Source organism: Eulemur rufifrons, chromosome 7, assembly GCF_041146395.1.
Source record: "Eulemur rufifrons isolate Redbay chromosome 7, OSU_ERuf_1, whole genome shotgun sequence".
Taxonomy (NCBI): Eukaryota; Metazoa; Chordata; class Mammalia; order Primates; family Lemuridae; genus Eulemur; species Eulemur rufifrons.
In genome coordinates, this window is record NC_090989.1 from 183,647,648 (window position 1) to 183,666,455 (window position 18,808).

At 37.1% G+C, this 18,808-nt stretch overlaps 1 protein-coding gene across 1 annotated transcript in view; it reads left to right on the forward strand.

Annotated features, from left to right (window-relative positions):
- ITPR1 (inositol 1,4,5-trisphosphate receptor type 1) overlaps positions 1-3,925 on the forward strand; it is a 320,526-nt gene extending 316,601 nt beyond the window's left edge. Inside the window, exon 62 of the mRNA XM_069476048.1 lies at positions 2,834-3,925. Coding sequence (XP_069332149.1) covers positions 2,834-2,920 — 87 coding nt within the window. The 3' untranslated portion in view covers positions 2,921-3,925. The remainder of the gene's footprint in view (positions 1-2,833) is intronic.
- The last annotated feature ends 14,883 nt before the right edge of the window (positions 3,926-18,808 follow it).

The following is an 18,808-nucleotide window of genomic DNA, read 5'->3' on the forward strand; positions in this document are numbered from 1 at the left end:
ACCTGGGACCTTATTGGTAATGCAGATTCATGGGCCCTGCCCCAGGCCTTCTGAATCAGAAACTGTCTTTCTGAGCTCCTTCTGGGTGATTCTGGTGCATGCTGAAGTGTAAAAACCATTCTTCGAGGGAAACAGAAAATAAAATTAGACACTTATATAGTTGGTACTCGAAATTATTAGAAATATGACCTCCTGAGCAAAGAATTGGCCACTAACCTACATCAGTGAGGAGCCTTAAGCTTTGTGAGGGAAGGAGGGTGATGTGATCACTATCTTAAAAAGACAAACATACGAGATTCCAATAGGACCACTGAGATACCAGGTGGTGGCTGTGAAAACAAGAAGGAGGTCAGTGCTTGAAGTTTAAGACTCCTTTGCTATAAAGTTTGATGCTTCAAGTTTGAAAGAAAGACTGACACATTGAAAAGTCAAGGAGACCTAAGTTAACAAACAGGGATGAAGATATGCATACATACAGGGTCATCTCAAATACAAGTCATTATAAAACACAATTAAGGCCAGCTGAGGTATTTTACCCTATAATCCCAGAGCATTAAGAGGCCAAGGCAGGAGGATTGCTTGAGGCCAGGAGTTAGAGACCAGCCTGGGTATATGGGGAGACCCCGTGTCCACAAAAAAGTGAAAAAAAAATTAGCGGGCATGGTGGCATGTGTCTGTAGTCCCAGCTACTCGGGAGGCTGAGGCAGGAGGATTGCACCCTCAGACTTTATTTGAGGTTGCAGTGAGCTATGATCATGCCCCACTGCACTCTGGCCTGGGCAACAGAGGGAGACCCTGTCTCTAGAAAAAATAAAAATAAATAAAACAAAATTACAGAAAAATGTTTTAATGACCAACTTTGAGTCAAAAGATCTCAGCAGCTTTAAATGTAAGCTTTAAGTATCCTTCAATAGGGTTGATCACACCAAGATTTCTAAATCGATTTGAATGCTTGAGAGTATCAAAATTTAGTGACGTCACCTGCCAAGAGAAAAAATCTGAGCTAAATATCTGAACTATCAGGTAGTAAGATGAATGAATTACTGGTATTTTAATCTAATTGTGAATTTATTTTATATGTCATATTAGGTTCTCCTTCCTCAGCTGAATCTGTGAAGATAGTATAGTGTGTCAAATCTTCCTTTGAAGATTTATCACTCACCCAGGGAAACTTTACAGGCTATCTGGAATATCCTAATTTAATTCTATATAGAAAAGCTTTATTAAAAGCTAGCTTTTGGAAATATTCAATCCTTATAAATCTTCTCATCTAAATTATAACAGAGAAAGCCACAGGAGCCTAAAAATAGTATTTTGATTTGAAAGGATAACCGCTAGTTTTGAAAAAGAAAAATAACCACTTTAAAATTCAACCTAGGTTCCCAGACTTCACCACTACCCAGTATATCCATGTAACAAAACTGCACTTGTACACCCCAAATCTATAAAAATAAAGAGGAAAAAAAATGCACCTGGATTAATTATCCTTGTTTTATGTTCTCTTAGGCTATTTTGTACCAAAAATTAGTTCAAGTGAAAACTGAGATGTAAAGCATCCACTATGTGACACTGTACTAGGAAATTTATGTACATCCTCTCAATTCTCTACCTATGAGATAGGAATTATTCTGATTGGATGAATGAAGAAACAGACTTTGAGAATTTAAGTGACAAAGCCATAAGGAAATAAGTCTGATTCCAAAGCCTACATTCTTTTTACTACTCTACCCTAATTCCTCTCTGATTTTAGGAAACTGAAAATCTAGGAGTAGGACCGTAAGCCACCTGTAGACAATTTTATCCAATACATATTTCATACAGCCTTTTTATGTGAACTGACTTAAACACCCACCCTTAAATCCAAAGTTGGGACTAACAGGGTTAAGAAAAAATTTTTTTCTTGTTTTTTTTTTTTTTTTAAGACAAAGTCTCACTCTGTCACCCCAGGTAGAGTGTAGTGACATCATCCTAGCTCACAGCAACCTCAAACTCCTGGGCTCAAGCAATCCTCAGAGTGCTAGGATTACAGGCATGAGCCACCTCGCCCAGCCAAGAAAAATCTTAACGCAGAGAGAGAATTAAGTATGTCCTAAAATACCCAGAACAGATCTAGAGACCCATCAACACGAGAACATAATTACTTCAGCAGCCAAATAAATAGAACCAACCTCTTGTTTGGGGTTGAAGGCACTTTTTCATTTGAAGTGGTCTCAGGAAATGGTTTCTCCTGAGCTAAAGCAAGCTTCAGTGTCTCTTGGTGGCAAGGAGTAGACGCCACTGATGGCCAGAGCATTATTCATAGTATTTAGTCATTCTGGATGTCTACCCTCAGGGATAGGTGAGGACATTTCTCGTTTCCTCTCTAAACAACTACTCAAGAGTCAGAGAAACCAGGACCCACTAACGAGTGTGGACATAATCCCTATCAAACCTAGGATTCTAAACACACTGCTTTTCTTGATAGTATGGTGTTTTTTTACTATCGTGCAAAGCCACCATTTTCCAATGAGTCTTCACATCATTTGGAAATGGGTTTGGGAAACTACCAAGAATCCTGTGCCTTTACTGTTTTTTGTTTGTTTTGTTTGTTTCCTTATGAAAAAAGTAGCAATACTTCTGAATGTTTTTTGCATGACTATATCAAAAATTCCCCATTCTGCCTAGGAAGATGCCCTTTTTGAAGTGCTGTGTGTTTGACATAGTGACGGTACACTATTTGTAGAAAGTGGGTTTCAGTATAAACCATAACCACAGAGGTAAATCTATGGTTCAGTATATGATTTGAAGTACAGGAAGTATCTGGGTCTAATGATGAAACTTTTTAACTTTCCAGATGACAGAACAAAGGAAGCAGAAACAAAGAATTGGTCTTCTAGGACATCCTCCTCACATGAATGTCAACCCACAGCAACCAGCCTAAGCAAATGAAATAAAGGAATTGTATTTACCTTTTATAATTATTATTAGTGTGGGTATGGCTAATTAGTTCTGATTCACCCACTAAGGTTACATTTATGCTTAGTACATTTGTAAATACTCAGTTTTATACTGTATGTATATGATTGCTACTCTAAAGGTTTGGATATATGTATTGTAATTAGAATTGTTGGCATGATGACATTTCATTTGTGCCAAAAATATTAAAAATACCTTTTTTGGAAGGACTACAGAAAGCACCTGATTTGCACTTGAACCATATTATAGATTTAAAAGTATATGACATGTATTTTGTATTTAAAACTAGAATAGCCAGTATTTATGTTTTTTATAAAACTGTGCAATACAAATTATGCAATCACAATAAATTTGTAACTCCCGAGTGTTCTAAAGGGAGTGCATATCTTTGAAGCTGGTGTGTTAATACTATGTAATAAATGGTTAAATATCAAACAATGCTGCTGCCAAAATTATATTACTAGTGAGTTTCAGGCCCCTGGGCGTTTTGTACCATGTAATTATCCTATGGTGATGCTGTTTCTCGTTGCTAGTGGCATTAGTGCCAACGTCTCAGTGATGATGCTCCAAGTCTATGAACTGTTAAATCAGCATTCATTTTAAGAAAAGCAACTTTAGTTTCAAAGATACTTTCAAGCTTCTAAATTGATCATTTAAAATATTTCTTTAAATAAGAGGGCCAAATTAGAGGCTCATACTTTAGCTTGTGAAGAAGATAATGAATTTTTTTTAAAGGGAACTTTTTATGCAATGTTCAGGATAAACGCATATTGCTGGCCAATCAGTGTCATCTCCTGGGTGAATTTTGATGTCATGTTGTAAAGAAATGAATAATTGAGGGTTTCTAGATTATCTAGTCCAAACAATAGTTTATTTTGTTCTTCATCTGAACCAACATGCTACAGTAGCTAAGAAGTATTAAAACTATATACATCCATATAAAGATTATCCCATTAGAAGTCATAGTTGAACACTGACATGTTATTCTTCTGAAAGAGCCACGTTTTGGTTTTATTTCTTTGTCACATGATTTCTTTTCTCGATGGATGAAAAGTACGAAAGGAAACTTTTATATCTGTTGCCTAGTTTTGTACATGGATCTCATTTTACAAGAGAATCTTCTCTGCAAAGAAGTTTTAAAATGTACTGAAAGCAGAATTCTGAAATGAGTAAAGTTTGTAAATGCATATATAAAAATATTTAATAAATGATGCAGAATAATACACGGCAACTGGTGGCTTTCATTTGGCATTTGTGACTTAACAGCTGTTCCAATTATGTACTTTCTTTGGGACCCATTTAAAGTCCAACTGGTTTGGTTACCAGATTTAGAAAATATCCAATTATTAAGAACACCCATTACAGTAAACCTGAGGAGAACCACTAGAACAGCTATTGGAGAATAGTTAATGTTCTTTCATTCTTCTGGATTAGTGACTGCCAGCCAGGCTGTCCTGTCAGCTTTCTCCTCTGCTTTCACCAGGGGATCTTAAACTTGCTGTCTGCGATGCGGAAGCATCACTAATAGTTGAAGTTTATTTTAGTTCATACCCAGTGGTTCAGGGTCCTTCGGCAGACAGTGTAAAAATTTTTTTTTTTTTTTTGCAGAGCTACCTCTTCTGTCCAAATGTTGTAAAACCCGTTCCCTCTTCAAAGCAGTGCTCACACTGGTTGCTCTTTTTGATGCTGATTTTCTCTATGCTTTGGTAAATAAGAATAACTACCGCCCAATGTTGGGAACTGGGTCGGGACTAAATTCCAGTTCAATGGCTAGTTTCGTAACCAATGCTGCTTCCTTATAAATTTGATAACTTAAAAAAATCAAATTTTTCTAGTCAGTACAGCATAGCACCACTAACTTTTTCATTAATAAGGAAAGCCCAAGATAGATACTTAATACTTTTATCTATAACCAAAATGGCAATCCATGCCAAACCCCCACAGCATGTACATCAGCCAGCAAGGACTTGCTCTTCCCTTGGGTTTTCTCTTTGATCTCTCAGCGCTGCCCAACAGGACGTGGCAGTGTGTGTGGGTTGTCTCCCAGGTCCCATCCAGTTCACTGGAAAGTTCTGCATGGACATGCCAAGTTGCAGCTTTTACAGGTTTGTCGTGTTTCATTTGAATCCTGTCACTTAAGATATAAATCTTCATTCAATTTGCCAGCTTCAGCAGAAAAATAAATGAAATTGGAATGCCACCCCACCCTGCATGCAGTAGGTCCTAGCCTTGGAGTTGGGTGTGAACACTAAAGCTAGTACAAATGAAACATACAATTGGAAATTAAAACTCCCGTGGCCTTTGATGTGTCATTGTGATCGTGCCTGCTTTCCTCATACAGTGCTTTTTCAACACCTCTATTTAAAGGCTCAAGGTCCAAGTCACCTTCAAAGTTACCCAGATGAAGAATTTGTTATCAGGCTATCAAGTCGGATAGTGTAGCGCTAAGGTGCAAGCATTTTGGCTTCGTTTATTTAATTTTAAAAGCTTGCTACAGCACCAATTCAAGTTTCAAGCTTTTGCAAATTTCTGTAACAAAACCATTTGTTAAGGGGTGTGAGAAATTCCGTTCCACCTCTCTAACATTTATGGGATCTTATCCTTTTCTACTTCTGTCCCTAAAATTGTGTAGCTATAAATCTTTGTTTCCCACTACAAAGGATGCTTCCACTCTTTGCCTTGGTCCTAAAGCTCTAAATGATATTCCATCCTGTACAATTTTTTAGGACTGCAAATATCTCTATTCCCCCTCACACACACATACAAAACACAACTTTTTATTTCATTCTTTAAAACTTTGATTCAGTTTATTTGGTTTGCTTCCACGTTTGTGTTCCTTATTCGTTGTTCTTTGTTCAGCCGATTTTTTTTTTATTCGGTTGTACTTGCTGAAAATGGATTGCTTAGTTTTGCTCCTGTAAAAGCTGCTCTTTCACTCAGTTTAAAATTTCCTAACATAAATTATAAAGTCAGCACACTTTATTTGTGGAAGCTAATCAACAGCTCAGTCTTTGCAGTAGCAAACTAAACAAAGCTTTACTTATGTGCTGGGGGAAATTATCAAGATCTTTACGGTAAACTAAGGAATTAAACCCATGAAAAACCTCAATCGTAGACCTCTGTATCCCCCTACTGTAGATGGTTTGGATAAAGCATTAATGACAAAGAGCCTCAAAGCGTCTGATAGTTATTTTAAGGCTAATCGTAAGACTGTTAGTCTGACTTCTGAGTGGCACAGAGGGAAATTTATTCTTCCAAAATATTAGGAACATAACTACACACTTACAGTAGTTGGTTTTTTGCCAAAATAATGTCCATTACAGATTTTTAAAGGCAAATGTGTGCTTGCTAGAAGACAACCTACATGACAATAAAAGTCATCTCTACAGAAGAGGACTCCTATTGAAGTTTTAAAACAATATATTACATCTACCAAATCATGCAGCAGGAGTAAAAATTATTTTAAAGATAAGAAACTGAGCCCTAAAGAAGTAAAGAAACTTGCCCAAGGACACGGCTCCAGAGTAAGCAAAATACAGAGAGCTCTCCCTACTTGCTCTCCCTTCCGGAATAGGGATATGTAGTATCTTACCCGTAATCGGTTTCCCGTAACAGTTTTCCCCTTACAGAAAGCTCTTATGCATAGTTTTATTTTGTCCTACATGTCAAAAAATACAAAAGGCAACACAAACTGCTTTTCTTTTCAGATCCCTTTCATGAGAGGATCTACAAATTAGAAAGTATTGACTATGAATACTTTGTCAAGACCGAAAACTTTGTGGCAAAGATAAGCAGCAAGTGAACTCCTAAAATCTTTATCTTTTATGACTACAAATCTCACACAAATACCTGTTATTTAACTGTGCTTTTCCAAAGGAAAATCCACTCTCCCCCCAAGCTGGGTGGCCTCCTCCCAGGGAACACACTCAGGTGCGTGCTGGCATCCTAGGCCACCACAGAAGTCGGCGTTTGTGTGCAAACTTGGCTTTGCTCCTGTTCCTTCACTGACGATTTGTTAACAATCAACTAGAATGTTGGAAAACCCCCATACAGATTTCGATTTTACAGAAAGTACCCAAAATTCCACTAGTTTTGCATCACAAAGTAGTGGTTAAAGTCAAGTTTTGAGTAAAACGCCGTGTGTGGTTTTTGTGGGTGGTTGCAGCTCAAAATGACTATTAGGCCTCATCAATTATCTGACGGGAGGGAGCATGATGGCAATTATAGCTGAGACAATTAGGGTTATCATAACAAACATCTTTCCATCTTTGCTGTCAGATGCCACATTGGGCAACTCTTGGAACCTATAGGCCAATTCACAAGCGTAACAAGCCTTCAAATCTGGACCCAAAAACCTACCAAACTGAAGAAGATAAAAAGGTAGACCACTGGTAGTAGGTTTTTATGTTTGGCCACCTCAGGCAATGCCTCTGGACTCTCCAAGCTGCTGGTGTTTTAAATTTATTTGATAAAACAGATCTCTAGCTTACTTTTTTCACAACATTTAAAAAAGAAATTACCAAAGGAGAAACTCAAAATATTTTAAGGTCATGACAAACCAGTGTGAAAGAGAATCCTAACACCTAGAAGTGAAACTGCATCATCCACCCAGCCTGGAAAGAAAAAAGAAAGCTCAAAACCACTGTAGAATAAGAATGCAGAGTTTGAGAAAACCCCTAAGGTGAATTCTGAACAACAACAAAAAGAGTCCCACAACATGAGAAGTACATACTGTATATGCAAGAACCACGAATGGAAAGAGTTGGCCAGCGTTTTTGTAATTACCTCCGAGAGGATGGTTGGTCCCATGCAAATGGAACTTTAGACAACCCAGGAATTCCACCTGTTCGCTCTTGAGCGTAAGTCACATACTTGTCACCTATAGCAGCTCCTAAAGTCTTACCAGAGGCTTTCTGTAAAGTTCTGTGGAAGAAAAACAACAAAACTTTGGTATGAAACTGGGACAAGGAGACCTGAGCCACAGAAAGCTTGGGTGCTAAGTATCAATATATGTCAGAGCCCACATGGCAACATGGTGGAATGAAAAGAACGTGGACCTTGAAGTTGATAAGAGTTTTAATGCCAGCGCTCCCACTTAAATGTCATAACTTTGAGCAAGGTATTTAATCATTTTTTAATGTTCGATTTCCCACTTCTGAAGAGTAGAGATGCTATCACTTACTTCTTTGGGCAGTAATGAGCATTAAGACAGACAATATATAAATGTGTCTCGCATATACCCGGTACATGTTATTTCCCATGCCTTTGCAACATAAATCATTTCTTTTTCATATCTACCCACAATCTCAGCTAACTATTGCATGACCAAAAGCTTTCTGTTCCTACTAAATGGGTCCAATGTTGTTACTGTGGGATCCTAAATCTGCATGTCTTAACATGACATTTTGGGTCACATCCAATCATTTAAAAAAAATTTATCTCTAACATCCAAATTATGTTTTAACTATCAGTTTGAACTGAATAATTCATGAAGAGAGAAACATCATACAGCTCCTGACTTCCAGATAACTATTCTCATGATCGGTGTTGAGTTCAAATCTGAGTCCTTTCTTTAAAAATCTTCATGGAAAGATGTTTTATTTTAGGGATGGTAATACATTTTCTTAGTTTATGAAGTACATTCACCTACATTCTCATTTGAACTTCCCAACCCTATTAAGTAGATATTATCCCTGACATCTGAATGGTCCGAAATTGTGCTATATATATTTTTTTAAGACAGTCTTGCTCTGTTGCCCAGGCTGGAGTGCCGTGGCGTCAGCCTAATTCACAGCAACTTCAAACTCCTGGGCTCCAGCGATCCTTCTTCCTCAGCTTCCCGACTACAGGTGCGTGGCACTATGCCCAGCTAATTTTTTCTATTTTTCTTTTTTAGTTGCCCGGCTAATTTTTTTTCTATGTTTTAGTAGAGACGGGGTCTTGCTCTTGCTCAGGCTGGTCTCGAACTCCTGAGCTCGAGTGATCCTCCCACCTCAGCCTCCCAGAGTGCTAGGATTACAGGCATGAGCTACCACTTGGCCCTAAATTATACTATCTTTCATTTAACATTCAAACACAAATTCTACACCACATCTCATACAACTATAGGAGGCACAGAATCCTCCTTAATAATTCCAAGAATCCTAAGGTGAGGACTTCCATCTTCCTAATGATCCCTTGACACTTTTTGATCCCAAATCTTGATTCCAACCCAATTCTCTGTTCCTTCTCACCATCTCCTCTGTCTTATTCTACTTCACCCTTAGTGGGGACACAGCCCATTCTCCCTTCTGTCCCCAAAGTACCATTAATATCTGGTGTTCTAGAGAGCAGATCTTTACTGGAGGAAGTGACAACAAGGAATAGGAAACAATTCAAGGTTGAGATCAGTCATCAAAGCTCCCTCCCCCATCCTTCTCCGACATTGAGGGAGCAACTTCTCTTCTCAGCCTGCCGGCCTACAGGGGCCTGCTCTCTGTCACCACCCTGGCCCAAACAAACAAAAGCAAAATTAAAAACAAAAACCAAAAATTCTTATTTATTTTTTTTTACTATGTAGAGCAATTTTAGCCCTCAGATCCCAACCATTCCCATCTAGATTAGTCCTTTACCTTGGCCTAACAAAGATTATAATTCTGCCAGTCTTAGTTTCCAACTCAGAGAGCAAATTGGCTTTTAAAATAGCATTTTTTTTTCCCTGATACATCCCTTACAGATCAAGCAATCACTCTAGAAAGTTAAAGTGATTTGGCCAAACCAGAACATCAGACCTGGGATTCAAAGCCAGGTCTGTGATTTAGCACAGCCTCCGTCACTGCGTAAATTCAGACCCACACAGACTGCCATACCCCTGTGTCCACCCAACGCCCTTGTCTAGCAATGCTAAAAGGCAAGCCCTCAACAATCCATGTAGGATTATGGCAGCTCCCAGATTATACCTGAAGAGACAGAGCACATTTTAGGTAGCATAGGGAAATCATGGCCATTTTGGGTAACATAAAGAATTATGGTTCATTTACATATGAATCATATGTAAATAGCTGAGTTACATTCTCCCAACCAGATTTAGCAAATATTAGAATTTCTGCTAATCCTAGAAATTTAATAATGGGAAAGGGACTTGGGGGTGGAGTGGAAATCTTTCAGTCCTCATTTTATACTATTCCATAAACTGGAACTCTCATAATTGCCGGTAGGGAAAATGGTACAACCACCTTGGAAAATAATTTGGCAGTTTAAACACACACACACACACACACACACACACACACACACACACACATTTATTATATTATCCAGAAATCTTACTACCAAGTATTTATCCAAGAGAAATGAAAATATGTCTTACAAAAACCTATATGCAAATTATAAACAGCTTTATTACCATCACTCGAAACTGGAAACAAACCAAATGTCCATCAGTTGGTAAATGGTAAAAAAAAAAAAAAATTGTGACGCATACATACCATGGTGACTGTGATGCAGGGAGCCCACATGCTGGGAAGGACTGTTAAAGTTTGGGTTTAACCTTTATCCTTTTTAGCACATTCAACATGTACACTTTTTGAACTGAGTATTTCAGAGCTGGTAGGAGAGGGTAAGTACCAAAAATCTGCTCACTGAGGAGCCCTACCAGGGCTAGCAGTGAGAATTAAAAAAAAAAAAAAAAAAAGGGTGCTCCCACTTTAAAAAAATAATAATTGTGTTTTAGAACTTGCAAATCATATACACCCTGTAGGTATTTTGCACTAGTGTCCTATTGTTGCTATAACAAATTACCAAAAACTTAGAGGCTTAGAACAACACTACAAATTTATTATCTTACAGTTCTGGTTGTGCACATTCTCTCTAGAGGGCCTAGAGGAGACAGAATCCATTTTTTTGCCTTTTCCAGCTGCCCGAGGCTGCCTGCATTCCTTGGCTTGTGGCCTGTTCCCATCTTCAAAGCCCGAAATGGCCAGTTGAGTCTTTCACGTGCTGCATCACTCTGACGCCCCTGCCTCCCTCTCTCTCGTTAGGACCCCTGTGATTACACTGATCCCACCTGGATAATCTAGGCAATCTCCCCGTCTCAAAATCCCGAATTTAATCCCATCTGCCAAGTCCCTTTTGCTGTGTAAAGTGACATGATGATAGGGTTCAGGTATTAGGACACGGACATATTTAAGGGGGCCACTCTTCTGCTCACCACATTTGCCCCAGCAAAATCTGGGCAGGTTAGGTTTAAGACAAGAAAGACAAACCACATATTTGTCTTCAAACTCTGACTGATTTGAATACAATTAGGAAAGCCACATTTTCTCAGGGTCCAAACAGGCTGAACAAGTCAGTTCATTAACATGATTGTATAAACTGATAAAAGTATAAATGATTGCCTAAGAGCCTGGTGCTTGCTTTTACATTCACTATTGATACTCTTGGATCTTGGACAACCAGAAACAGCTATAAAAAGATGTGTGCTTTTTTTAGACACACACACACACGCCATGTACACATATATCCCATTAGAGATTTTTCCCAAAACTTTTATTTGTGAGGACTAGCACATTAAAAGAAAGAAAGATCCAATGAGGTAGAAAGAAAAGTGGACCATAATTTCCCAACTAGATAATCCTTATTGATAAAAAAAAAGTAATGCACACCAGTATGAAATTAGCAAATTTAAACAATATGCCATCAATATCTCTTTTTTGGTGAAGTGTCTGTATGCATTTTTTTGCCTACTTTTAAATTTCTTTTGTTGTTATTAAATTTTGAAAGTTTCATTTCTTATATTCTGGTTATCAGTTCTTTATCAAATATATATTTTGCAAATATTTTTTTCCTGGTCTGTGGCTTGTCTTGTCATTTTCTTAGCGAGCTTTTGAAGACCAGAAGTTGTTAACTTTGATAAAAACCAATTTTATCAATATTTTTCTTTTATGGTTCGATGCTTTTTGTGTCATAAGAAAGCTTTGCCTACGATCCCAAAGATTTTTCTCCTACGTTTTCTTCTAGAACATTGCACAATATAACGTTCTGTGATGATGGAAATGTGCTATAATCTGTGCTAGCCAATACACTAGCTACAGAATTCAGCAACTTTTAAATTTTACTTCATTTTAATTAGCTTAAATTTAGAAAGCTTCATGGGGCTACCATCATGGGACAGGAATTTCTAGCAGTGTTACAGTTTGAGGTTTTACATTTTGATCTATGATATATTTCTAGTTAGTTTTTGTATATGTACAAGATATGGATCAAGGTTCTTTTTTAAAAATATGAACCAATTATTGCAGCACTATTGTGTGGAAAGACTGTCTTTTCTCCAATGAGTTATCTTGGCACCTTTGTCAAAAATCAATTGATTATGTTTGTGTGGGTCTGTTTCTGGACTCTATGCTGTTCCATTGACCTATGTGTCTGTCCTTTCATCAATATCACACTGTTTTTCTATACATTCAGCTGATCTCAGCAACAGTGCCAAAAATACACAACAAGGAAAGGACACTGTCTTCAACAAATGGTGTTGGGAAAACTGGATAGCCACATGCAAAGGAATGAAATTGGACCCTTATCTGATACCATGCACAAAAATCAACTAAAAATGGATTAAAGACTTAAATGTAAGACTTGAAACTGTAAAACTCCTAGAAGAAAACCCAGAGGGAAAGCTTCATGACACTGATCTTGGCAATGGTTTCTTGAATGACACCAAAAGCATAGGCAAAAAATGCAAAAATAGAAAAATTGGGACTCCATCAAACTAAAAAGCTTCTGCACAGCAAAGGAGACAATCAACACAGAAGGGCAACCTACAGAATAGGAAAACGTGTTTGCAAACCAAAAAGTCTGATAGTGTGTCAATATCCAAAATATATAAGGAACTCCTACAACTCAATAGCAAAACAACCAAACAAAAACAACATGATTAAAAAAACAGGCAAAATATTTGAACAGACATTTCTCCAAAACAGACATACAAATGGCCAACAGGTATATGAAAATATGCTCAACATCACTAATCATCATGGAAATGCAAATCAACACCACAATGAGATATCACCTCACACCTGTTAGGATGGCTATTGTAAAACAACAAAACCCAGGATATAACAAGTGTGGTGAGCATGCAGAGAAATTGGAACCCTTGAGCACTGTCTGTAGGAATGTAAAATGATTCAGTCACTGTGGGGAACAGTATGGAGATTCCTCAAAAAATTAAAAATTAAACTACCATATGATCCAACAATCCAATTTCTGAGTATTTATCCAAAATAATTGAAATAAGGATCTCCAAGAGATATCTGCACTCCCATGTTAATTGCAGTATTGTTCACAAAAGCCAAGAGGTAGCAACAACCTAAATGTCCACTGATGGATGAAGAAAATGTGGTGGATATATATAATGGAATATTATTCAGCCATAAAAAGGAAGGAAATCCCATTATATGCTACAGCTTGGATGAAACTTGAGGACACTATGCTAAGGGAAATAAGCCAGTCACAGAAGAACAAATACTGTATGACTCCACTTACATGAATTATCTAAAATAGACAAACTTATCTAAGCAGAAAGTAGAATGGTGGTTGCCAAGGGATGGGGGTGGGGAAAACAGGGAGTTGCTATTCAACAGGTATCAAAATTCAGTCACACAAAACGAAAAAGTTCTAGAGATCAGCTGTGCAACTTTGTGCTTATAGTTAATAATATTGTACACTTAAAAATTTGTTAAAAAGGTAGAGCTCATGTTCTTTTTAAACCACAATTTAAAAAATCATTTTAAAACCATCCTCACATAGCCATCTGATCTTTGACAAAGCAGACAAAAACATACACTGGGGAAAAGAATCCTTATTCAATAAATGGTGCTGGGAAAATTGGATAGCCACATGTGGAAGACTGAAACAGGATCCTTACCTCTCATAAAAATCAACTCACAGTGGATAACAGACTTAAACCTACGGCATGAAACTATAAGAATTCTAGAAGAAAATGTTGGAAAAACTCTTATAGACATCAGCCTAGGCAAAGAGTTTATTAAGAAGACCCCAAAAGGGCCGGGCGCGGTGGCTCACGCCTGTAATCCTAGCACTCTGGGAGGCCGAGGCGGGTGGATCGCTCAAGGTCAGGAGTTCGAGACCAGCCTGAGCAAGAGTGAGACCCCGTCTCTACTAAAAATAGAAAGAAATTATCTGGCCAACTAAAATATATATAGAAAAAATTAGCCGGGCATGGTGGCACATGCCTGTAGTCCCAGCTACTCGGGAGGCTGAGGCAGTAGGATCGCTTAAGCCCAGGAGTTTGAGGTTGCTGTGAGCTAGGCTGACGCCACGGCACTCACTCTAGCCCGGGCAACAAAGCGAGACTCTGTCTCAAAAAAAAAAAAAAAAAAAAAAAAGAAGACCCCAAAAGCAATCACAGCATCAACAAAAATAAATAAATGGGACCTGATCAAATTAAAAAGCTTCTGCATAGCCAAAGAAACCATCTCTAGAGTGAATAGACAACCTACAGAATGGGAGAAAATATGTGCATACTATATATCTGATAAAGGGCTGATAACTAGAATCCATACAGAACTCAGGAAAATCAGCAAGAAAAAAATCAAACAACCCCATTAAAAAGTGGGCAAAGGACATGAACACAAACTTTTCGAAAGAAGATAGACTAATGGTCAGCAAACATATGAAAAAATGCTCAACATCTCTAATCATCAGGGAAATGTAAATCAAAACCATAATGAGATATCACTTAACTTCAGTGAGAATGGCTTTTATCAAAAAGTCCCAAAACAACAAATATTGGCATGGATGTGGAGAGATTGGTGCACTCATATACTGCTGGTGGTACTGCAAACTAGTACAACCTCTATGGAAAGTAATATGGAGATACCTCAAAGAACTAAAAATAGAGCTACCATTTGATCCAGCAATCCCACTACTGGGCATCTACCCAAAGGTACAAAAGACATTCTGTAATAAAGATATCTTCACTCAGATGTTTATAGCAGCACAATTCACAATTGCAAGGATGTGGAAACAACCCAAGTCCCCATCAATACATGAGTGGATTAATAAAATGTGGTATATGTATACCATGGAGTTCTACTCAGCCACAAAAAACAATGGTGAACTAACAACTCTTGTATTACCATGGATGGAGCTGGAGCCCATTCTCTGAAGTATCACAAGAATGGAAAAACAAACACCACATGTACTCACCACCAAATCTGTAGTAATTGATCAACACTTATGTGCACATATAGAAGTAACATTCATCAGGTGTCGGGCAGGTGGGAGGAAGGTGGAGAGGGTGGATATATCCACACCTAATGGGTGCAGTGAGCACTGTCTGGGGGATGGGCATGCTTGTAGCTCTGACATGGGTGGTGCAAAGACAATATATGTAACCTAAATATTTGTACCCCTGTTATATTCTGAAATTTAAAAAAATAATTAAAAAAATCATTTTGTCTTGATTATTGTATCTTTATTGTAAGTGTTGAAATCAGGTAATGTGGGTCCTCCAACTTTTTCAAAATTGTTTTGGGTGTTCTAAGTTCTGTACTTCTCTACATAAATTTTAGAAATAGCCTGTCAATTTCCATAAAGGCGACTACTGAGATTGTGACTGCAATTGCATTGAATCTATACATCAATTTGGGAAAAAATGTTATTTTGACAATATTGAGTCTTCTGATTCATTAATACAGTACATCTTACCACTAGTTTATGGTCCTCTTTGATTTCTCTCATCAATGTTTTTTAGTGTTCAGCATGCAAATCTTGCACATATTTTGTTAGATTTATCCCTAGGTATTTAAATTGTTTGGATGCTATTGTAAATAGTACTTTTTGAAGCTTCCAGGTTCAAAATGCTTTCTGCTAGTATGGAAAAAGTATATGTTGGTGCAAAAGTAATTGCGATTTTAGCATTGTTGACATTTGCCCTTTGATATGGGAATACATTCTTAAATAAATGTGGTTATGTTATATATTATTTTAATGCGCATCTCTCATTTTATGTTTTTTTGCTAATGACTTATAACTTGCTGTTTATTTTATATTTATTGTAGACTATGGAAATGATGTTAGACAAAAAGCAAATTCAAGCGATTTTCTTGAGTTCAAATCGGGTCCTAAAGCAGTGGCGACAACTCACAACATGAACAACGCCTTTGGCCCAGGAACTGCTAACAAACATACAGTGCAGTGGTGGTTCAAGAAGTTTCACAAAGCAGACGAGAGCCTTGAAGATGAGGAGTGCAGTGGCCGGCCATCAGAAGTTGACAAAGATCAATTGAGAGCAGTTGTTGAAGCTGATCTTACAACTACATGAGAAGTTGCTGAAGAACTCAATGTTGACCATTCTACTGTTGGTAGTTTGGCAATTGAAGCAAATTGAAAAGCTTGATAAGTGGGTGTCTCATGAGCTGACCGAAAATCAAGAAAAATCAAATAAAATTGAAAATAAAAATAGAAAAAGTTTCTATTCATATAGAAAAGTTTCTTTTCATATATTGACCTTGTATCCTGTGACTTTGCTAAATTTACCCATTCCAGTAGCTTTTTGTAAATTCTTTGGATTTTCTACATAGACAATCATATCTAAAAATGAAGGCATTTTTATTTCTTCCTTTCTAGTGTGTATGCCTATTTATTTTTCTTGCCTTATTGAAATAATCTAGGACCTCCCAGACAATGGTGAATGGGAGTGGTGAAAGTCAACACCCTTGCTTTGTTCTGATCTTAGGGGAAAAACATTCAATCTTTCATTATTAAGTATAATGTTAGGAAGGTTGTTCATATGATGTATTTTCTATCATTTTATATACTGTATTTTTATTTGCTAATATTATCTGTAACATTTTTGTGTTTATGATCATGAGGGATATTGGCCTATAGTTTTCTTGTAAAATCTTTTCCTGGTTTTGGTATCAAGATAATGATGGCGTCATAAAAGTAGCTGAAAAGTAGTCTCTCCTTTCCTATTTCTGAAGAGTTTGTGTAGAATTAGCATTATTTTTCCCTTAAATGTTTGTAGAATTGGCTATTGAAGCCACCAGATTTTTCCTGTGGGAACATTTTTAGATTACCTAGTTCTTCTTAAGTCAGCTTTGGCAATTACTCTTTCAAGAAATTGTCTATTTGTTATAAGTTATCAAATTTATTGACATAAAATTGTCCATAGTATTATCTTATTATTTTAATGTCTGTAGGATCTATAGTGATGTCTTCTTTTTGCTTCTTGATATTGAAATTTATGTCTTCTCTCTTTTTTTCTTCTAAGTCTGGCTAGAGGTTTATCACTTCTAACTTTCAAATACAAGCTTTTGGCTTTAGAAACTTTTTCTATTTTTGTTTTCAATTTTATTTCTGCTCTTATCTTTATTATTTCCTAGTTTTTGCTTGTTTGGGGTTTAATTTGCTCCTCTATTTTTCAGTTTCTTAAGGTTGAGGCCCAGATCACTGATTTGAGGATGTTTTGGTTTCTAACATAAGCATTTAATGCTATGCATTACCCTCTAAACACTGCTTTAGCTTAGTCCCACATATTTTGATATGTTGTATTTTTATTGCCATTCCATTCAAAATAGTTTTTAATTTCCTTATGCCTCTTTGACTTATGAGTTATTTGGAAGTGTATTGTTTAATTTCCAAATATTTAAGAATTGTCTAGATATTATCAATTTCTAGTTTAATTCTATTGTGATCAGAGAACATATATTATTTCAATTCTTTAAATTTCTTTAGCTTTGTTTTATGCCTTATGTAATCTAACTTGGTGAATTTCCCACATGCATTTGAAAAGGATGTGCATTCTGCTGTTTTCGGATGGAGTGTTCTCTAAAATGCAATTAGATTAAGTTGGTTGATAGGGCTGTTCAGGTTTTCTATATCCCTATTATTTTTCTGTCTACTAGTTGTATGGATTACTGAAGGAGAGGCATTCTATCTCCAACTAAAATTGTGCATTTGTCTATTTCACCTTTGGTTCTATGAATTTTTGTGATAGGTGCATTCACAGCTATGACTATTGTGCATTCTTGAGGAATTGATCCCTTATTCATCATGTAATATCCTTTTTTCCTGGGAATATTCCTTGTTGTGAAGTCTACTTTATCTAATGTTAATATGGCCACTTCATCTTCCTTTTGATGAGTGTTTTACATGGCATATCTTTTTCCATTCTTTTTCTTTCAACATATCTGTTTTTATATTTGAGGTGGGTTTCTTACAGATAGCATACAGAGTTGGGTCTTGATTTTTTTAATCCAATCTGATGATCCTGCCATATTTTAAAAAATAAGCTAAAGTGTCCCCCTAACCACTCCTGCATTTTAAGATTTGGATGTCTTTATATACTAGGCAACCCTTTAAGTCACCAGCTCTAATTCTATGTTGATGTTATGTTTCCTGGTCCTAGAGGTTGCTTATAGCCTCGTCATACAAATTAAACATAACACCTTTCTTCAAAAAGAGCTTAAAGTATATTTCATATGTCTATTCTCCCAATCCTAATGAAAGAAATAGAAGCAAATATTAGCGCCCCCACCAAGTGACTTCCAAAGCTTTGTCTGCAACTCAAATCTCCCAAGTCACTGTCAGACCCACTAAGCCAAAACTCTACTTAACACCTTTGATGTTTCACAGGTACCTATTGCTCGACATGTCTAACAATAAACTTGTTATCATCCCCCCTCCCGAACATTCTTCCCTTCAAATTAGTACCCCTGTTTTATGTCCCTCCTCTCAGTGAATAGTAGCACTATCCTCCCAATTGCCAAGTCAGAAACCCAGGCACTACCCTCTCTTCTTCCTCCATCCAACCTATCACCAAACCCCATTAATTCTACTCTTGTATGTTTTT